Source organism: Protopterus annectens, chromosome 5.part0 (assembly GCF_019279795.1).
Source record: "Protopterus annectens isolate FY-2018-M chromosome 5.part0, PAN1.0, whole genome shotgun sequence".
NCBI lineage: Eukaryota > Metazoa > Chordata > Ceratodontiformes > Protopteridae > Protopterus > Protopterus annectens.
The window spans coordinates 445,932,754-445,956,622 of record NC_056735.1 but is presented as its reverse complement, the minus strand read 5'-3'; the positions used below and the strand labels follow the sequence as shown (position 1 = coordinate 445,956,622).

General features: G+C 36.6%; 1 protein-coding gene across 1 annotated transcript in view; it reads right to left on the bottom strand.

Moving 5' to 3' along the window:
- Nucleotides 1-23,869, bottom strand: part of IL1RAPL1 (interleukin 1 receptor accessory protein like 1) — a 4,037,132-nt gene that overhangs the window by 21,231 nt on the left and 3,992,032 nt on the right. The window contains exon 10 of the mRNA XM_044072379.1: nt 22,821-22,991. Coding sequence (XP_043928314.1) covers nt 22,821-22,991 — 171 coding nt within the window. The remainder of the gene's footprint in view (nt 1-22,820; nt 22,992-23,869) is intronic.

Genomic DNA, 23,869 nt, shown 5'->3' with positions numbered 1-23,869 from the left:
AATTATCTATCCATTTTTTAAGATATTTTCCTATAGAGGTAATACGAATAGGTCTTTTATTAAAGGTTTCTGAATCACTTAGTAAACAGTTAAAGTCTCCTCCTAGAATCAAACTACCCTTAATGTTTTTAATGATACGTTCTAAATGCTATTTTATTGTTTTAACTCCAATTCCAGAAAACCAATAGGCATTCACTAATGTCCAAATTCTGTTACTAAATTTTATTATTATAATTGATAGAAGACCTTCTTTATCTTTATAACTGTAAATGATTTGGGGGGAGATAGTATTTTTTTCCATAATGTTAAGACTCCTCTAGTTTTTTTTTAGTGTATAAAGAATTGGATAATTTTAAGTATTCATTTGGACTCCAAATAAAGCTATCATTTGCTTTAAAATGAGTTTCTTGTAAAAAAGCTACTTGTGCTTTATTTAATTTCAAATATTTTAGTAAATTAAACCTTTTCCTTGGGTTGTTTAAACCATTAACATTCAAAAAAAGAAAGGTCAAATCCATCTTATTTACTCAAAGGTTAAGAGTAATAAAAGGATATAATAGCAAGTGTTTGTAGTATTTAAGTCTTGTAAAGCCTTTTTGGAGAAGTTATATTTTGTTGACAAATTACTAATTCCCATTGAGTGATATGTTTTGAATTTAGATTGAGGCCTGTAAAAGGAAAAAACATTTTTTTAAAAATAATTAAATTTCAGTAAATACTTTGACATGGAATAAAATCCATTTCTAATCTGACAGAATAAGAATATCCAGTCAGATTAATCATCTTTCCAAAGACTTGAACAAATGTGCCCGACTTGAGGCTTCAGAATATGTATTCTATGGAAAATTCTGTAATTTTATTTGTATGAGAGAACAGCAATATACTGATGTAACAGAAGATTTTGATTTTAATAAGTGTATTTTAAGTTTTACTGGTAAAACATTGTTTGATTGAGAAAGAACCCATTCTCATTACCATAAGTATTCTTACCAAGTCAAGAATTTTATAACATGGCAGTGAATATGTATGAGAATATTTATCAAAAAAGAAGTATTCAAATAATAACTATCTATTTAAGCATTTCTATTTGACTTGATAGAGAAATAAATTATGTTTGCATTAGTTAGGATAATCATTAAAATTAATTCAACATTTAAAACAGTTTATAGTAATAACAGTAAGATTAAACATGCTGATGAATTAAGAATTACTTAAATATATTTCACTCTTCACTAGACTAATATTAATTACATGACTTACAATGAATAGGGAAAATTCTATCAAGCCAATTCTAATCTGAAGTGTTGTAAGTTGAATTATGACTACTTATATAAAACCTTGTATTTCACTTTCCTCTTCTTCATTTCTCTTTCCCCTTTTTTCCTCTTATCTTCCCTCTCGCCCCTTTATTTTTTTCCCTGTTCCTTACTCTTCCTCAGATCTCTTTTAGTGATGTGGAACAACTTTAACATTTGTCTTTAGGAAATTGTTATAACATTTCAAACACCTTAAGCAGAATTTGAATCTCTTCTCAGTGCAACTCAACTTTTGACTCATTATTCCATATTCATTTTTTATGAAGTAACACAGTTTTGACAGCAATTCATTGCATTTTCTAATAATTGCTATTTCATCAAGTACATCCATGGTTACCAACCTTAAAGTTATAATGTTAAGATTAAATATAACAAAAACATTGTACCTCTCATCAAAAGGAGAAACTGCAAGGAAAAGTAAAATTCATACAGTTTTCCTTCCTGTGGCTGTAGTTCAACATTTAATTGTTGTGTGATTTTACTATTATATGCTTTAAGGTATGTCACAAAAAGGTGTAATAGATTAGAGGCTTTTTGCCATTTTGTAGACCCAAATTGTAGTTATGTATTAAGTCTACTATGGAGGGTAATGAAGAAACATTCAGTGACAATATGGTCCTTACACAGCTGCAACCCAAAGCTATTTCCCATGCTATAGTGCCAAGAATTTGATTTAGGTTGTTAAAGGCATAATAATCTAATATTTAGTGCCAGACCTCTAATGAAGCACTTTGACTTCACTTTCCTGACATAAGAATGGAGATATCGTGTGTAGAGTGGTTGTTACTTTATGATATCATATCATGGTTGGGAGTGGAGGGATATAGACATTACTAGATTTGGCAAGCATGGATTACATTAGTTAAAGCAAAATATGTATGCAGAAATAAGTAATCAATATTCAGAAAACTGAAATTTGTTTTGTGCATGACGACAAGAGGGATTATGTTTAACAGGTCTATGACATTTTGTCAAATGGCTATTCAGTGAACAACCATTTGCCAAACATGTATTTATTGAAGCTGCTTTTCAGTGAATGGTGGATTTTAACTAGTACACACAAGCAGTTGGCCAACCGAGTGAATGCAAAAATAAATAAATAAATAATACAATTTAACACCTGCCAATGTGGGGGGCTATGCCCCTTACACCCCTCAATGTCAAACTAAATATACCAACTCCAAGATTGCACTACAGTGGGGAAAAGGGCAAACCCCAGATGGTGGCCTACCGCTGGTTTGCCCTAGTTAAAATTTGCCGTTCACTGAATAGCGACTTTGATAAATAGGTATTCCCATTCAATGATAAAACAAGCAAACATATAAAACCTCTTAAGTAAAATGTTATGACACATAATTTAAACGCCTAACTTAGCATATGGTGTGATAATGGGCTAGTATTTTCCTCAGCTTAAATAACTGTGAAAGTTCTGAGGTAAGGAATGTTCCACTGGAAATACTGTCAGAAATGCTGAGTGTCAGTAATGAAACAGGGGTAGAGCTAAAATAAACAAAGGGATCTAATATTTGGTTCTGTGAGTAGAAGGGTTACAAAAACCTGAGTCTAAAACTTGGCAAAAGACTCCAGTAGTTAAATTAACAGATGTGGGCAGTGCAGACAATGACAGGGAAGTTTACTTTTATCTAAATACTCCGGAAACTCAAGTGATAAATGGGGCCAGAGTACAGACTGACAGAAAAGCTACAATAGGTAAAACTATATTAAGGGAAATCATACCCACGGTGGTGGTGCTGCGGTAGCATTGTCGCCTCACAGGGAAGTTTACTTTTATCGAAATACTCCAGAAACTCAAGTGATAAATGGGGCCAGAGTACAGATTGACACAAAAGCTACAATAGATAAAACTATATTAAGGGAAATCATACCTGCGGTGGTGGTGCTGCAGTAGCGTTGTCGCCTCACAGTAAGACCCTGCCTGGTTCGATTCTCAGCTAGAGCGTCTTCTGCGTGGAGACATGCGTGAATGGGCATACCTTCGTCAGGGCTGGTAACTCGGCACATAAAAATCAACTACCAATCATTAGCGGACCGGAGTTCCGCTGTGGCGACCCCTAACCAGGAAAAGCCGAAAGACACAACAACATATTAAGGGAAATCATTATAAGATCTGAGAAAAATGTAAAATGTCTAGATGAAAATAATGGAAAAGTGAAAACTAAACATTTTTTAACTTTAGTCTCCTACACCAAAGTAGGGAAATGACCAGAAGCAGTAACAGGCTATACGTACCATGCAAGTAAAGCAACTACTGAAGAAGAAAAGCTAAAACTACCAATACACTTAGTGAAAGAAATCTACTTTTTTGAGTTGCTGTTGTTTTTTTTTTTAAATGGATGAAAAATGTGAAATGGAAAGTCTGTACCTGTATTTGTGGGAAAAGAGACAATGACCTAATTTAATCTCAGAATGCTTGTGAAAATAATGATGACCAACTTGTAGCTAAGCCATGTCAATTTTCAGAATACTCAATGGGAAAAGAATATACTAAGTAGAGCTATTGAGAGAGCATAGAGAGACACAGAGAAAGAGAGAGAGTGAAAGAGTAGAAGTGGAACCAAAGGAACAGGATAGAGTGACTACTTACCTCCACTATTAATTTATCAATGATATGCGATAAAGAGTAACCAAAGAGAGAGATAGAACAGATACAGAGAAAATTATTAGTTCCACCACATTACGGGTGGTCATTTAAGAATGAGTAAGACAAAAGTTAGAAGTGGCAAGATTTTTTTGGCCTCATATTATGAAGGACATACAGAACTTATGTGCATTCTGTTCGGATTGTTAAAGTAAGGCATCCAACCTAGGAATAAAGAATCCTTTATTTATTTATTTATATCTGTTGACCGGGAGTGTCCGACTGGACGTAAGTCCATTTTCAGCGGAGGCCCGGGGAGAAAAGCTCCACAGTTAAAATAAACAGACAGTAGTTACATTGGATTACATAGCAATTAACAATTTACATATCAATTACTTACAACATATTTACAGATGAAGGACATAGTACATCAGTAGACAACTAGAATCTTTATCTGTGACGTACATAACAGACATTAACAAATGTTACAATAAGAAGTTTCTGCTGTATAATAAGTACTAGGCTTATGAGCATCTGAGCTTGCTGTAATCAAGGTAGTTAGTGGAGTGGAAAGAAAGGTAGTGGTTGGAGGGTGTGGGTGATATTAGAGTGGGAGTTGCAAGGGCATAGTCAGCATGTTTTTAGGTGCACTTTTAGTAAAGTTTTGAAGTGGGTGCATAATGGTATGGAGGTAATTGTGGGTGGGAGGGTGTTCCATAATTTGGCTGTGGCACAAGAGAATAGTACTTCACCAGCAGAGTTATTGGCTTTAGTGATCTGCAAGTGATTTTTGTTGCTGGATCTTAGTGGTCTGGTGGTGCGATAGGGTTGGAGTAGATTCTGGAGGGATGGGACATTTAGTGGATGGTTTACTAGTTTGTGGGTGAGTGAGAGTTGATACCATTGAAGGAGGTGAGGGAGTTCAAGCCAGCCCAGTTCAGCAAGTGAGAGACAGTGGTGACTACGGTAGGATGCCCCTGTGGTGAATTTGGTGATTTTGTTGTAGCAGGTCTCTAGCTTGTTTAGATTGCATTGCCTTAGGTTGGTATATAATGGAGATACATAAAGTAGGGTGGAGATAAGGTGGGAATTTGCTATTGAAATCTTTGCTGCTTTGGTGAAAAGTTGCTTATTTCTGTATAACGCTCCAAGTTTTTTGTGGACTTTTTTTATGGTCATGGATATGTGAATGTCAAATTTTAGTTTATTGTCTATTTCCACTCCTAGCAATTTGGTGTGTTCAGTTGGGTATATAGTGGTGTTGTCTTTTGCTGTGATGTTAAAGTGAGAGTTGTTTTGAGTATGTTTGGTGGGTTGGAAGATGAGTAGTTTAGTTTTGTTTGGGTTGAGTATTAATAGGACATCGGATAACCAAGTTTCAACAGAGGAAAAGGCTTCCTGTGTGACTTTTTGCAGTTGATTCTTTGATACTCTTACCATTGGAGATATCCCCTTTGAATGCACAGCAATGCATGTTATGCAATCTTTTGTAAAACAATTGCAAGTGCTATTGCACATACCGGTAGTTATGCAACATTTCCTAAGACAGTGCCTCCTGTGAATCAAATTACTGCTTTTTTCAAAGGTAGGAATTTTTCCAAGAAATTATTACTGAACAAGGTACCCCATTCATGTCCAGAGTGAGGCATGATATTTGTCATGCTTTCATAAGTGAAATTGCAAAGGGCATCTTTATACCCTCTCACAAAGATAAGCTAATTGAGTATTTCACCAATGTTTAAAGCTATGTTATGAAAGGTTGCATTGCTAGATGGGAAAAACTGAAGCTAGCTGCTGATATTTTCTCTCTTCACTGCAAAACACATGAACTATGCACTATGCACTATGCACTATGCCTCAGCTGGGTTCACACCATTTGACTCGATAATTGACAGACCTCTCTGAGGAAAAAAATGAAACATGGAAAGAGGAAAACACTTTGAAATTGTGATATGGCATTTTACAGATCTGCAGGACAGATTAGTAACTATAATACCTGTAGGAAGAGAATAAATGTAGAAAACACAATAAACATAGCAGAGAGCATGTAACAAAGAGTGTGCAACAAAAAATAGAGTCTTCAAACCAGTGGATAAAATACTTGACTTAGTACTCACTGCCGAAAACAAGTTCCTTGCAAAGTGGCAAGTACCCTTTATAGCTGTAAAAAAGCAAGTTAAATGAAGTGAAGTGAATTATAAAGTGAGACAAACTGGAAGAAAAGGAAACCATAAGAGATGCACCACATAAATATTATAAAACATCAGGTAGAAAATGATGTTTCTGTAGTAAGCATGTTTGCATGAAGAAATAAGGTTTGTCACAGTATGCTCTAAACTCAGACTGGAGGAAACACTATAAGTGTCTTGGAAATAAGATGTGAAGAATCTGTACTCAGGAATAAAGGTATATTTTCAGAGTTGCCTGATGGAACCAGTTTAATCAAATGCAATTGACCATGTCTAGTGAACTATTAAGCCCAAGCTTAAAACATTGCTGATACTGGACTCCTGATGTTAAGCTGTACCATGGTGTCATAGAGGAATCACAAAGTAAGTGGTATTGTCCTACTGTATGGATCCCAAAACCTGATGGATATATAACATTTTGCAATAACTTTAGAATATTAACTAATATAGCGGGATTTGGTTCATATCTGATGTACCGAGTGGACATACTGACTGAAAAATAGCAAAGGATAGGTTTTTGCATACCAAAACTTGTTCACAGATACAGTAGCTCCAGATGCTATGGAGATAATATCATTCCCTTAACAGAGAGAGTCCTCTATTAAATTTCTTTGTTTTTTTTTTTTTTTGTATTTCCACATTGAACCTGCAACTTTCCAGAGGGAGAGGGTCAACATTTCTTGATTCTACAGCAAATATGCTTCAGTCTGCCAGGATAACATATTAGTACTCTTTGAATTCTGAGAAAGCCATCCACCTAAGGACCAAACCATTGTCGATTCCCAGCATCAGGCTAGATTGACTGCTACCCAACTAAGTACAATGCAGACATGACAGAATCCCACTATTTGGGCTGTGTAATAGGCCAAGAGACAATGAGAATACAGGCTAAAAAAAGTTGAAGCAGTACTAAATTTGCTTATACCAACTAATAAAAAGCACATTAAGATATTTTTTGGACTGACTCAATATTGTCATCATTTTTTTCAGATTTTGCTAGCATTGCTTGCCTACTAAATGACCTTTCCAATGTTATTGCTTCCTTGAAAGTTAAATGAACAGTATGAAGTGTATGAACTATATAAATGTATTCTGCGTTCAGTCAATTCTAATACATCTGGACTTTTAAACTGATTCCTTCAACCAAATTCCTTTGAAATACTAATTCAGAGACTGCATATTGACAAAAATATAAGTTACTAGACATCATCTTGGTATTTATTCATTACCACTATTATAGTACTGTCCGCTTCAGCAAAGATCGTACTGTATAACTGACAAGAATTATGATTCCTCTAGTACAATACAGAACACATAAATTGTGATGTTTTTTAAATGAATTCTGTCAGTTAAATTTCTCCAAGTCTTTTGGGTTTCTAATATCATGATGAGAATAGACCTCATTCCTAAGTGAAAGTACGATTAAAGTTCATGAAATTAGTATTGTCTCAATCTTTGATGATAGCCAGAAGTGCTGTTTGCAGCACCCAAAATGTATCCAGAGTTGACTCCTCCTTCAATTCATATGAAGTTACATGCATCAGTAACATATCTAAGTACAACTGTAAATTGTTTTTTATAAGACCCATTGCTCCTACTACTGTTGGAACTGTCTAGGCATCCTTTTTTTCACATTGCCCTAATTTCTGCCAGTAAATCTTGATATTTTATCACTTTGTATCTCTCTGTATGTAAGACACTGTAGTCACTGGCTGTAATTTCAATGATCAATGCTACTTTTGTCTTCTTTTCATGGACTACTATATCTGGTTTTCTCATATTTATTTTTTGAGCTGTTGGTAAAGGGTAATAGGGTGATTCCATGTGATATAAACTTCATTTTTTGTAATGCTTTGTGGCTCATGTTTCCAATGCTTCTCAGCTATTTCAGTATTATAATGTTTGCACAATCCCTAGTGCAACAGTCTTTCCAAATCATTATACCTTTCAGTATAGAGTCCTTCTGCCATTAGGGTATCACATACAGAAACAAGATGTGCAACTGTTTCCAATTCTATTTTACAAATCTTGCATTTGTCTGTTTCTCCCACATATTCAATGGACTTTGTAAACCAACATGTATGTATATCATTATCTTTGGCCGACAATATTAACCTTTTGTCTTTTGGTTTAAATTCACCTTTCCTTAACCATTCCTACATTTGGTCCTGATCGACATGAGGTTGTTCCAAGAGTTTTCTGTACTTGCAACTACATCTATGCATTTTTGAGATTTATTGCCTTCTTATCTGTTTCTTCACCTTACATTCTTTCTTTAGTTTTTTAGCACATACAGTTGATGCCTGATTTTTAACTCCTTCTAGTTTAATTTCTATTCTTGCTTGCCACTAATATGTTCCTGCTAAACAAAGCAGGGAAATCATCTTAGATTTATTCTCCTCATGTTTTAAAACTTTCACTATGTTTGGACCTTGTGAGCTCAGCAGATATGTATGCAGTCCTACGATTGCAGATCTATACATGCAATCAATTTTGAGGAGGCTCATTCCTCCTTCAGAATCGGAATATATAATCTTGGTATAAACTGATTTTTATAAATCGCTTGATAAGCATGGAGCATTTTTCTTGTTTTCTTGTCCAACTGATCCAGTACCTTTTGGGACCAGTCAGTCACTCCTAAACTGTAAGTTTATACAGTAAAGGCAAATTGGTTTATAGCCTGGACTTTGTTCCTAGATGTCAAAGATGTTTTCAATATTAATTTTGCAATGTGATGCTGATGAAGATGATAGCCAGAGTGGTTAGTTTCCTGGAGTTACATTACGGTGATCCAGGTATTTGTAAAATTATCTTTTCGGCAACATTGTCTCGATGTGTGTGTGTGTGTGTGTGTGTGTGTGTGTGTGTGTGTGTGTGTGTGTGTGTGTGTGCGTGTTTGTCTGTGATTGATGTTGAATTATGGCTCCTTGACAGAAATCAACACTGAAAAGTGTTATCGCAGAACCAGAAACTATAGTAATTTGGTTGAACACCAGAATTTGTAACTCACTGAAACTCTTGAAAAGTGCTATGGGGACTTCACCCCTGCATCCCTTGACACAGGAATGAATACTGAGCTTGCTACACCTCTGTTAAGTCTATATATTAATTCTGAGGTCTCTGCACCTTAGAGTAAGGGGTAGTTTTGGGATGCTGTAAACTTAATGTTAGCTCGCACACTTATCGCAGTATTAATTTCTATGACTGTACTTTGTATTTTGATCATTGCTACATACAGATTCTGCCTAGCAACCAAAATTATTCAGTTTATTCTTGATTGTACTTGAAATACTTATTCCATTCTGACTTGTTACAGGTCACAATATATTAAACATTTTGCACATTTTTAGAAGTGGTCAGTGGAGTTAAATTAGTTAACAGTGCAATTTTTGGGGTGATTCTTACACACCTTATATAAACCGGTCCTTACTACACAAAAGCAATCTTTATTGAAGTATTACTGGATTATTTTAGGATGTAGTGCTTGAAGCAATTGGCTCATCTACCAGTTGGGGTGGTCTGATATTTCAGATATGATTTTGTCTAACACTAAGAGTTTAATTAATAGTTTTCTATACTTCCCTCTCTTGGTCATTCTTTAGAAATTTGTTAAGAATAAGATATTTGTTTGCTGCGAATGTGGAAATTCCATAGTGTTAATTATAGTTAGTACCATTGACTCATTCTCCTGGGACTGAATTACGCAGTCTAAGAGTGTATGTCATCAAATAATTCTGGCCTAAAATTCAAAATGGAACTCATCCTTTACTATCTGCAAGTGACTATTCGTTTTTTAAAAGTAGCTCTTTAGATGTCATATCTCACTTCACAAGAATTTAGCAAGGCAGCTGAAGACTGCCATAGGATCATAGCTAGTAGTTATGCTTGCAGTTATGGCAACCATTAAATGAGCCTAGTCAAATTCCCAATTACCCCAAAACACTCTCTGGTTAAGTGACTTGCTCAATGTCAAACAGTAGGCAAATGAAGGTGGAAATATTCAAACCTGTTGCCTTAAAAGAGGAAGCAGCACATTAACAGATCAGAGCTTTGTTCCTCTGTACTGTTTACAAGAAAGAATAAGGAGTCTAGCGTTAAGACAGACTGAAATAAAATGCATAATGTTTTGTAGAATTAGTGATGCTGCATCGTTTGCATAATTTATAGGTGTTATCACAGTGATATATATTAGTTAATACTCTTCGGTCTTTTAGAGCCTGAAGGAGATTTGAGATTTTCTACATTTGTATTACACAGACAGTAGGTCCAAAGGTAATCAGCCTGTTCAGATCTTTTCATAAAGCTGCCACTATGTGAGATCGTGGCTGCCCTCGACTGCCAACTGCCACAGTCCCACACCTCTTTCCTACTGCCACACTATGTAGCACTGTGTTATTGAGAAGGCTTGCAATGGATCACAGGTTGTGGTCTAGGCAGATGCAAAAGATCACCAGTGAAGGTGACGATTGGCTATAACAGTGCCTCCTGAAAGTGTTTTCTTTTTCTCTCTAGAGCTGCAATATACATAGCAGTAACTAATAGATGTAATGAATGTAACAGTTTGTTATAACCCAACAGCCTCTTTTTCTTGCTGTGCTGCATTCCTTTCTCACCTCGTGTATGTTATAAATGCCCGTAATTTCCTTTTCCATTCACACATAGTTGCCTATTAGAGTACAGTCTACAATCGAACCTTCTGTACTTCTGTCTGGTCCATTCCTTCCTCGAGAGGGAGATACATCTTCAGAAGATATTTATACAAACCATCATCAGAGGTTTTTGTCCTGAAGTCCTTACTCCACCCCCTGGGTATGAGAACACATGATCTGAATCGCTATTGCGACTACAATATATTCCCCTTCTGATTTCATACTCCCTTGCATTTAACATGATTATCATCTTATTTCAGCTTGCTGATATAAATACATGCACCATGCTTCATTTGCATCTGCCATTCATACTCCAAAAGAATGCGGCAATGCATAACTAATGCATTCTTGTAACTGGATTGTAACCACAGCACAGTTTTTATAAACTGTGTCATGGTTGCAATTTGATTACAAGAATGGACTGAGGTTACTCTCAGGCAGCTCCAGTAACGTACACTGATGAAGACCTGACTATTGCCCAGGTGACCTGGGGTATGGTCAGCTGCTCTTGTGACTGCTAAAACTGCCATTGAAAGATTTTCAGGTTTATTCTACAGGGCTTGGGCAGAAGAAGCTGTGGATACACAATCACAGTAAAACGCAATGTCAATCAGAAACAAGGAAACATGCGTGCATACAGTTGCTACATATGTATTTATAAAGATACGTGTAATTTACCAAATTAATTGTAAATGATGCTGAATAAACAGACCCAGAAGATATAGAAAACCTTCTGTACAAAGAATTTAGCTTGAATTTTACCCCTCTCTCCCCTCAAGAAATACTCATATCTATAATTTCCCCAACTATTACTGGAACGCAGGTGCACAAGGCATTTTCCATGTCCAAGTGCAGTGCATTTATGAGGCCTGATAATATCACAGGATACTTCCTAAATAGCATGAGGCATCAACTATTGGAACTACTAGAAATACTATTAAACCGCAGTCTCTAAATGGGCTTTGTGCCAAATCAATAGAGGACTTCAGTAGTTATCACATTGCTAAGGGTGGGCCATCCATGGACCTGGACAATTATTAACTCAAAACCTGACTAGCCTGATATGCAAAGCTATAGAGAAAATAATCATGGATATCCTAAATGACAGCATAGGAACTTACAAACACTGATCCCCAAATCAGGTTTGTCAAGGGCAGGTCTTTCTTACTCCACCTGGTGGTCTTCTTTGAGAAAGTCCCCAGACAATTGTTGAGGGCAAAACAGTGCTTACTGCCTGCCTTGATCCGGCCAAGGCATTTGATACAATATCCCCTTCAGGCATTAGAGAAAAGCTCACTAGGCTATGTATAAACCCCTACATCACCTCCTGGACAGCACGTTGGTTTATAAGCAGAATGCAAGAAGTTAGAATAGGGGAGTCTTCCTTGACAAAAAAGCCGGTGACTAGTGGTGTGCCTCAGGGCTCAGTGTTGGGGCCACTCCTGCTTGGCATTTGAGATCAGGGCTAACACTAACAGCCTCTGACTGACCAAGTTCTAGATGATTGTAAAGTGGGTGTAGTCATTGAATCCACCCAAGACACAAATATTCTCCAAGAAAGCTTAACACAGACTAATAACCAGTTCTGGAGTCATGGGCTAAAACTCAGTGCCAAAAAGTGCATCTTAGAATTTTTCAGAAATATGGACACCCTAGCAAACTACAACACTGACAATGCACCACTAAGAGTAGACTCTGTAGGCTTGGATGTGGAAAAGCATGTAGACATTGACATGAAGTTTGGCCATCATATATGTACTGCAGTGAGGAAATCATTCCATGTTGCAAAACTTATAAACATGGGTATGGCATCTAGATCCAAACATGTCATCATTCAATTGTACTCTGCTCCCATAAGACAAATCATTAAGTGTAATACCAGCTTCAGTATGTGGCTATCCAGGCATAAGCAACAACTGGAACATTCTGAGAGATTCCCCTCAAAAGAATACATTGCGTGGAAAACAAGTTATTTGCAGACCACCTCAAAGCCTATTCCTTATATTCGGTCTCCTTCAGGCTGCTGAGGGGCAACATATGCCTGGTCTAAAAGCATCATACAATCCAGTTTTAATAGGTTCATAGGACAATACTAGGCTACAGGCCTGGAGGACCTTATAGGCTAACCAAGAATTTATCCCATGTTCCCACAAATTCAGCACCTGTTTCTCCAGTCCAGCAGGGACACTGGAGGGATCCCAGGGATGCATGCACATTCATAAAACAAACATTATCAAGCACACTTGATCCTGGGACCAAAACCTTGCCTGCAACATAAATATGACATGCTGGAGGGACAGGTACATATCGCAGGGGCTCACCCTTCTCTGCAACAGGCTTCCCATCCATGTGAAGCAGAAAACATCCCTGGACTTATTCAAGTGAAATAAGGCTCAGTGGCTGTGGGAACATAAATATACCCTTTGTCTGGCACCTGTGCCTCTGTTCGAAACAGGAAGGTTGTAAATGCTTGCTCTCCCATGCACAAGGTATATATACTCTCACAAAACCCTTGGGAACAAAACCTATCAGATTTTACTGGGAAGCATGGCTAGGCTTGAAAAGGCCCCTTGGGTCAATAGGCTAGTATTCTACTAAAATACTAAGAGGTTAGGAAATAAATAGAAAAAAATGTAAAGTGTCATTGCCATCAGAAGCAGTTGAGGCATGAGAACTATGCTTTGCAAGAAGTGGAAAAAATAGAATGGAAGTTTTTGGACTGTATTAAACTTATGGGAGGATTCAGGCATAATTCTCACTTTGCCAATAACATTTAGAAGGATATTGAAGAAACTGAAGATGTAAATGTAAGTAAAAATGTTCTTATTTTTTATTAATAATATGTATATAACAAATTTCTTGAAATCAAGTGCTTGTTAAACTGTAAAGTAGTGGAAACCTAGAAGGGAAAATATAACAAAAGAAGGAAGATTTCTGAAGAAACATGAGAATATTTGGAAAAGGAGATGTGAATTTATTAACAGGAGCCCAGACAGAAGTTATACGTAGTGCGTGGAGCTGTCCTGAGTATGATTAATAAATAAATAAATAAATAAATAACACACAACAAAATTATTTCCTGGTTCAGCCCTGCTGTATCAGAAGACCCAACCATAACAGCTCTTAGAGGAGTGCTTAACAATTAAGCACTCCTCTAAGCATTGCTATGGTTGGGTCTGCACAAAAGTGGAGAGCACTGACAAGAAAACATCAGCAACAGGAAATGAAACTGTTTGATTTCCATTCCGATTTCTGTCTGCTGTCTGTAAAGTACACAAAGAAATTTGAATAAAACTGCTTCCCTTAGATGGAGAATATGTACAACTGCTCCCTCTGTGCTTTAGTGGCTTTGAAAGCCAGAACAACACATTGCATTTTTTTTTTTAAATCTTACTTTTGATTAATTTGTAGTACATGGAGAGGATAAGACTCCATGCATAAGAAAGAATTATGAGTAGGTCATGTCTCAAACACATAATAAAGTGGTTACAGTTACTGACCCACTTATAATCATCTATATTATTCTCCAAGGTACAATAATGGGGTGAGACTGGAAAGAAACTATATTTCAGAGAATCATGTGTATTTATTTGAAAGCTTTGAAATGCACCCAATAAGTATTTCAGACCATGTGCTAGTTAAGGCTCAGTTAATGGAAAGGATTCAGATTTATTAGGGATGATCTTCAGAAGGAATAACTGAGGAGTGTGATTAAATGAAAATGGAATTTAAAATATGATAGAACTGAGACAGGATGAAATACGGGAAATAATTAACAGGAATTATTTAGATGTATTATCAAAGGTTAAAATATTGTACATGAATTGGTATCTTACAGTACAAAAAGGGCAAATGCTGACTGCTAAAAGGAAAATAAGGGAGTATTTGAATCATCGGTATGGTTTGAAAAGGCTGCTGTTAACAGAACCATTTCTGATAGAACCCGAGAGCACAACAACCATAAGTAAAATGACTTAGGCAATTTGAATGGAGTGTTGTCAAACTCAGTGAGCTTATGAACAGAAAAAAATAACAGGAGGCCCTATAGTGGTATTACGCATTATTTAAGAAATTCTGTGAAAAATCTGTATTAAAACTGAGGGTGTGGAATCCAAATATGGCACAAGTGGATATATGTACAAAAGTCTTAAATATGCCAAAGTTACAGGAAGGAGGCACAAGGATCAATAGCCAAGATACAGGAGCATGAGATTAAAATACTGATGTATGATCAATCAACAGAGAAATCTCTAGGAACGGACTGTATTACTCTGGAAGTTTGGAAGTTGGGAAATAAAGTAATAGTAAACTGGAAGGTATTTTTCAATAATAATAATATTCTAAAAGAAAAGACCAATTGCATTCCTCTGAAAGTTTAGAAGTTAGGAGATAAAGTAATAATAAATTAGAAGGTATTCTTCAATAACATTCTAAAAGAAAGGATAGATTGCATTCCTCTGGAAGTTTGCAGGTTGGGAGATATAGTAGCAATGAACTCAAAGGTATTCTTCAATAATATTCTACAAAAAAGGATAGTACTAACATCTCAGAAGAAAGCTGTGGTGGCTGTAGAACCCAAACATGACAAAGAACTTTAAAACCATATTATTATAGACCAATATTATAAATCAAAGTGGAAAGAAATGATGTTGACATGGGGGAGGAGGAAGAGTTCATGAATTACAGAGAGAGAGAGTAGGATTTTGGATGCATGACCTTAACAAGAATAAAACAAGCATTATGAATATTGTGTTTACAAAACAACAGAAAGTATTTTGAGAACTGAGCAAACACTGGAATGGAGAAAGGAGATTTAACCAATAGGGTTGATTGCAAATAGGGGCATAGACAATAGGCAAGAGATAGCTGAAATGTATTGAAGAAAATTAGCAAAGGAACTAAGGTATTGGGAAAAAAATAACTATGGTGGGAAAAGTTAGAAAATGTGATTAGGCCAAGTAAAAGTTTGGACTGCAACTTGGAGACTGCCTTCCTTACCAGGAACTGATAGAGTAAAGGCAAAGGAAAAAGGTACAGTGAAGTGTTAAATGAAAGACCTGCTCTGTCTGAGTTCTTAGTTGAGTCTAAATTAGTGCAGCATATAAAACAATACATGATAACAATAAGAGTCCATCAGACGTGGATAGAAAAGACTGACTAATAAAAATGGAAAGGCATTATATAAATAAACAGTAAAAGGATACTTATATGGCTCTGAAGTATGGAAGAGCCTCTAGAAGGGTGAAGATTTTTGCATGGAACTGTTTGCATAGGAAAGACAGGAAAGAGAGGGTAGTACTTAGGAACATGTTTTAGAAATTCAATGAGTTGGCAGGTTTTAAAAATAAAATGTTGATTGAGCAAATTTTTGAAACTAAGAAAGAAATTCTTTTGAGCTGTGATATAGAAGATGAATTCCCTAGGCAATATAAGGTCATAGTATGGTCTATGCTGTTTTCTGCCAATATAGCAATTACTAGAAAATGGATATCAACATCAACGCAAACCATAACTGAATTGCTGAATACTGTAAAGGCGGTAAAAGAACTGCAGGCAGTATATTTAGAAAAGGAAAGGAACACCACAGTGAAAAACTTCTCAAAAACAGACTTCACTCTTCTTAAGACTGAAATGGTATCCTTTAAGCCCACTGGGCCAGTGGATACCACATCCCACATTGCTCAATCCTTCACAAATGCCTTCTATGGACATCTCCAAGAATGCATGGATCATGCAATCCCAAATAAATCCAAGTCTCTCTCCACCAAAGGCAAGCATCCTGTCTGGTGGACCTCAGCCATAAACAAATTGTATAACAAAAGAAGGACGCTACTGCATGACAGAGCAAAATCCCATAAAGGGAAGACATCTCTGATCAACACTAGCAGAAAACTACGTTCTCTCATAAAAAAATCCAAGGCCAACTTTGAGAGAAAAATCGCTAAGGACACTAAAGGTAACCACAAAGCCTTCTTCAGCTATGTTAGAAACCTGGACGGAAACCCTCAGATATGCTCAGAGTTAGTTCACAATAACAAAAAATACACTGAACCCACAGATATTGCCAACATTCTGGCCGACAGGTTCAGTGCAAATTTCTCCCCTCCCTCACCCCCAAAAGAAGAAATACTTATCCCAGCTGAATGTAATCTCCCTGTCATCTCAGATCTCCAGGTGAGAGCCGCCCTCAGAAAAGCTAAAAACACAGCATCAATAGGACCTGACGGTATCCTGGGTTGCGTGCTACGTGAACTCCAAGAGGAGCTAAACCCGCACATAAAAATGCTATTTAACCTTAGCCTTACTACAGGATATGTACCTGAACACTGGCGTACAGCAACAGTGGTCCCACTCCACAAAGGGAGTACCTCTACAGACCCTGGGAACTACCGCCCAATAAGCTTAACCAGCCTGGTCTGCAAAGCTATGGAAAGAATCATTATGGAACTCATAAACAGAGACATTGGGGACCTACAGCCACTTGACCCCACCCAGTTCGGCTTTGTAAAGGGCAGATCCTGCCTTTTGAACCTGGTTGACTTTTTTGAAACAGTCACTAGAGCCATTAATGAGGGCTAAGCAGTCCATACAGCCTACCTGGACTTGGCTAAGGCCTTCGACACAATACCCCACTCAGGCATCATAGATAAGCTCAACAGCTTAAATGTAAACCCCTATGTCACTAGATGGGTTGCAAACTGGCTAAAGGACAGAACCCATAAAGTTAAAATCGCTGGAGCAATGTCAGACTCAAAGCCAGTCACAAGTGGTGTCCCACAGGGATCTGTCTTGGGACCCCTCTTGTTCGGCATTTATTTCTCAGATGTTAAAGCAAACATGGGAGGGTTGTGTCTGACAAAGTTCGCAGATGACTGCAAACTAGGCGCCATAATCGATACACCAGCGGACACATACATCCTACAAAAAGGCCTCACAGAAACGGCCAACTGGTGCCGGAGTCATGGCCTTAAACTAAATGCCAAAAAATGTATAGTCATCCCGTATGAGAAAAACAAAGTACCCACAAATTATCACATAGACAGCAACTAGCTGAGTATGGAAAAAGTAATCAGAGACCTAAGGACCCAAGTAGACAGCGACCTCTCATTTGACACCCACGTTGCCAAAGTGGTTAGAAAAACATTCTACCTTGCACACCTTATCATGAAGGGATTCACATCCAGATCCAAGGATGTCATTGTACCCCTATACTCCTCCCTCATCAGACCCATGATTGAGTACAATGCCCCATTTGGTCTGTACCTCACCCGGCATTTGCAACAACTGGAGAGACCACAAAAGTACCTCACCAAGAGGATCAAGGGTCTCCAACATATGTCTTATTCTGCCAGACTAAAGAAACTCCAGCTCTATTCAGTAGCATACCACCTGTTCAGAGGTGATCTCTGCCTGACGTACAAGGCCATGTCCAATCAGGAACTGATGGACATGCTCCACCTCAAAAAATCCAAATCCATCAGAACCACGAGAGCTAAAGACTTAAACCTCGGCACAAGTATGAATAGGACATGCTGGAGGGATAGATTCATAACCCAGAGGCTTCCCATGCTCTGGAACAAGATCCCAGTTCATGTTAGGCAGAGCCCCTCACTGACTCTCTTCAAGAGAAATCTTGATGAGTGGATGGGAGATCGTAAGTTTACCCCAGGGGTCACATCTGTGTCACTACTAGACAGGGGCACAGTAAACCAATTCTATTATATAAGGGGACCTTCACTGTGTCACTACTAGACAGAGACACAGTATTCTAAATCTATTCTGTGCATTTTGTACCATTTTATGGGGTGGCGAAAGCCACATCACTATGGCTAAGCTTACAAATGCCCCAGGGCAGATAGCCTAGTACAAAACTATGAAACTATGAAACTATGAAACAAACTACATAGAGATAAATGAGATAAGTGGGCACAAAACCTGTGGAATAATCTTTAAGAGGAGGAGTCGTGAGACCTCAGGGAAGGCAGGACTTGAATCAGGTATGTGTTGTTGAAATTAATAGTAATTGTTAAGGAAGAAATCGTATATGTATAATGCATGAAAAAAATGCAATTGTTAGTTTTCTTTTTTCTGATATGTATGTGTATTCATCTCACTGTGCAATGTGTGAAGTTAATAAAGGTATTAAAAATAAAATGTACTAAATGATTATTAGAGATATTCACAAGAAATGGAAATTTAAATGGCAATGTCATCATTAAAAATTCAAAATCTAAATAATGAAGCATGCCTTCATATAATGCATTGCTATTATAGTTTTCAATGTACTTTATGCTCATATCTTAACAAATGTTATGTGTGTGTGTGTGTGTGTGTGTGTGTGTGTGTGTGTGTGTGTGTGTGTGTGTGCGTGTGTGTGTGTGTGTGTGTGTGTGCACGTGTCTCTATGTCTTTGTAGCTTATGTATGTGTACATATGTACTTATATGCATATGTGTGTATCCATGTGCGCTCACGTGCACACACACACACACACACACACACACACACACACACACACACACACACACACACACACACACACGTGTGTGTCTGTGTGTTTGTGTCTAGGCAAATGTCTGATAAAAATGTAATTTTTCTCTGTTTACATATTAAGCTGAAATGAACCTGAGTGAGGAGTCATTAAGGATTTGCACTTATCTGCTTTACTCTTGCTATTAAGTGAAGATACTCAGAATGGATATGTTAAATGGGTGCAAATGTTATTATTTAGGAGTACAACTCTGGAATCTGAAACTGCAGCATTTCTAAATGCTCTGCAATAAAAGTGAATTAATGCAGAAAGATGTACTATATTTATGAGCCTCAAGTGCTTGTATAACTGTTCTTTATATCTGTACACACTAACAGCAATGCAACTCTGACAGAAAATATAAACATTCAACATTGTTAGAATTTGAATTGACAGGTTTATGGTCAAGACTGCAGGCATTTTTCTACATTACAGCTTTAAAGGAAATACTATAAATTATGGAAGGCAAATGATGTATGAAACAGTTCATAGACTAAAAGAAAAGTTTCTCTTTTCCTTCTTAATAGCATTCATTTCAATGAATTTAGAGAGGCAAGTATACATTACTGCCAGATGTTTTAAAAAAATGAATTATGCAACAATACTGTGCAGCAGACGTTTATCAGTGTTACACTGTCCCTAAACCTTATGCATTACAGTAGTTAATCTATAGATTTTTGGAACAAGGCTTCTGATTCTTTAATCATGACATGAAAAAAGTATTCATGTTTTCCAAAATATCATTAATTGTTCAAGTGTGCATTCAGTAATTCAGAAAAATGGTTTAGTAAAACACAGCATATAAAGGAATGGGAGCTCCAACAGAATCTTTTGTGAGTGTCAGTTGTTAACTGAGTGTGTACACTCATTCTTAGACCTTTTCAGAAATGTCCCAGCCAAGGAATTAAGACATTATACATAAACTTTATACTTAAACATAGTAACTGGATATAATAATATGCATGTTATGCTTATTATACAGCATAAATACAATAATAATACCTTATATATATCTGTAAGATATTGCATATGACTAAATAATTAGAGGTAGACTTTTAACTTATTAAAGGACTCTGTGGCAATAAATGACAAGACAAACTGTCTCCCTACAGGGTTAGGATAGAGAGGATGCTAGGAATGTGGGCATGTAACTGGCAATGGGAGTAAAGGCAGCAGGAACTGAGAATATAAGCTAGTGTGATACAACGGTAGTACATTCCTTAGACTAAATGCATGACTTTAAATAACATTTAATTGCCTTCCTCAGTACAGACATACTTGATCTGTGCCTCTGTGTAATGTGAGGCAAATTTTACCTAAACAAGCAAAGTGGCACAGAACACCAAGGACCAAGCCTATGTAATTTTATAGTTATGGTGATGTAACATGGAATCAGGAGATTTTTGGTAAGAAATATCATAATTATTATTATTATCATTGTTAGCATTACTGTCGTTGCTTTATGTTTTATACAGGTTAAATGAATCAATAAGTAGCAAGGTCTGTCTGCAAAAGTAACCAAATGATGTCACAATAAAAAGTGACTCATAAGTGTTATTTGTGCCACATTAAATGTTATTAATTGAGAACACAAATATAATTTTAATGTACATTTTTTCTGATAATGCAGATTACATTGTCTGAGGAATACTTGGATGGAAGGCAGTTTCTGCACTGGTGATGATGATGCAAAATAATGCCCTTAATTTGGTACTGTCTCTCACCTAAGCAGGAAATGGATAAAAGTGATAGTCATGGATCAATCTCCATCAGTCCTTTAAAGTGCACTACACTTTTTGCAACTCGTCCACCTCCAGAACTATCAACAGCAACAATAAGGGGCTTGTTTTCTCTTATGCTATCAATACTGTTGGCAGAAGAATTATTGTAACACTAGTTATTTTTCAGCCACCTTCACAAACCATATCATGCAGTGGGTCTGAAAAAATGCTTCATCATTCTCAGAGAAAAACAACTAAATATCCATTTAAACATTTCCATAAAGTGGTAATGTTAGGAACAACACTTCTTATGTGTTAATAATAAGCTGATAAAAAATCCCCCATTGTCTGTGAAGGTTTATCTTCAGAGTTCACTAGCTAATAATACCCTTACTGGTAGTGTGTGTGTGTGTGTGTGTGTGTGTGTGTGTGTGTGTGTGTGTGTGTGTGTGTGTGTGTGTGTGTGTGTGTGTGTGTGTGTGTGTCCATGCATGTTAACTGATAAAACTTAAAGGAAAACTGGAGCTTTGCTATTTTGGCAATATAGCATTATTTATAATTTTCTAAGGAAAGAGTAAAAAAGGTTACACAAACAAACAATTCAGGAAAAACTGAAAGAAAGACTCAGTCAACATAGAGTCTTTACTGTGTAATTCCTTAAATCTTCTGTATTGGAGGCCCAACGGATGTATGAAAATCATTCCATAAGGACATCCCAGTGTTTCAGCTGCATGGCTTCTGAATGCCCATGACTTTTTTATTTTTTATGTCATTATGGTAACATTCAGGCCAATTAAGCCAAAGGGGATTTCACTGAGCCAACATGATTGGCTGCTTTATTATCAGTGAACAGGAGACAATGAGAACACCAACACATTCATAAAGCAAATACGAGAATATTCTGTTAAAGGATTTGTTCATCCTATTCAAATAAGCTGTCAGTCCATCAAAGGTTTATTTCAGTGAAAGATGGCAAGAACGACTAGTAGACAAAGGTTTACATTTAATATTCATTGTATTACAGAACAGATGGTGATTAAGTTCTATTCTTTTTAAGAGAAATGTGGAGGAGTGCCAATAAGGTTTCTGTCAGTGAAATGCCTGTTGTGGGCTAATCTAATAGTAGTAAGACATATTTCTGCAAAGGGTTCTACTTGCGTGTCTAACCCAGTCTAGGTGTAGAGATATAAGCTTGGCCTAGGCACTATAGTGCAGATGGACAGTAACACGATCTTATGAATAACGCACAATACATAATGCACGTTAGTTCCTGGTTCAATACTGTGTACACTGGTGCATTGTATTTATTAATATGATAATGTCTACCAGATTCTCTTCATCTAAACTCACTCCCCTGGAGGTCAGTAATTATAATCAAGTTGCATGTGCTGCCCCAAGGACAAATTTGAAAACTAATAACCTACTTTCATTAGTTGCATAGTATTTTCAGCTGTTTAAAAAGTGTTCTGGTTACAGCACTTTTCTCATTGCATTATTCATTTGATGAGAAAACGAATATCCATATTTATATGAAATTGTGTTTCACAAATGAACATTTGGTTTTAAATGCAAGCCGGTGCTAATACTGACTGTATTCACAACTTAAAGTTAATTTAACAAATCAAACAGCTTATGTTGCATGCAAGATATTGCAAAAATAAAATAAATAATTTAAGTCATAGGCAGATCTTTTCTTCAGGAAAAACAATAACTTCTAAAAATAGTGTCATTAGCTCATACACAGAAAAAAAAAATAAAGAGCAGTTGTAGCTCCATAATTAATTCTAGATAGTTTAAATGATTACAGCTATACTTACTCCCACTTGGTATCAAATCTCTGTCAGGAATAAAGAGCTTGTACCCATAATGCTTTTCAAGCACATCAGGTAATATTTCAAGTGCAAAGCGTTCTTCTTCTCTGGTTTCTTGACTCCACTGATCAGGATCCACTTTGGTATATGACAAATATGCATCATAATCTTTATTGTCTGTGGAACACATTAAGATTTCAAGTTAATGCTAAGAAAAAAAATACATTTTGATCATTTTCTTATTGAGTGCTGTATATTTGCTAAAGTAAGTGTTCTACATGCTGTACTTGTGAGACGCAATGAAAGAGGCCCTCATTAATTTTCATTAAGAGGTCAATAATGCCAACTGCTCTGGAACTAATTCCGAGGAGTAAGAGGTTACGTTTTGACTTTTCTTTCTTGTGTGTGTGAGGGAAGGAGAAGAAAATCAATGTCAACCGTAATGAAATGTTAACCACTTTTTTTTACTCTCGAGGCAACATTACTTGCAAGCTGCAATGAATACCACTTGAATGTTAAATTCATTGGCTCAGCTTCAGTTGGTGTGCTCTAAGTAATCTTGCATTAAATTATTGTTGAATTTACCAGTATATTAACCTGTTCAGTTGCAGTTGCTTCATCACATACATATCAGAGACGTATTCTAAAGGTGCCACTGTTATTAATTAATATTTGAGAATGAGCTTAATCAGGGGTTCTAATATTTGTAATTTTAAATGTTCCAGGATTTGCATTATGCCTTCTTTGCAAAATGTTACATTAAATATCCAAGGCTGTTCAAAACCTACAAGTTACTTGTTGACATACATCAATTTAGTTATAAATATACACAGACAATAACCTGACATGCAAGTGACACTTTTTTTACGCTTTCTTCATTCCTTGATAACAAATAGCATTGAGGGTATTCAGAAACAGTTAGTACACCAGGATATGAAAAACAGGATGGAGAGTGGCAGCACAGAGGAAGTAGCCAATTCACAGACACTTGCAGAGGGAAAGTGAGCTCCTGTAAAATATCATCATTACACAAATAACCACATAATTACATGCAA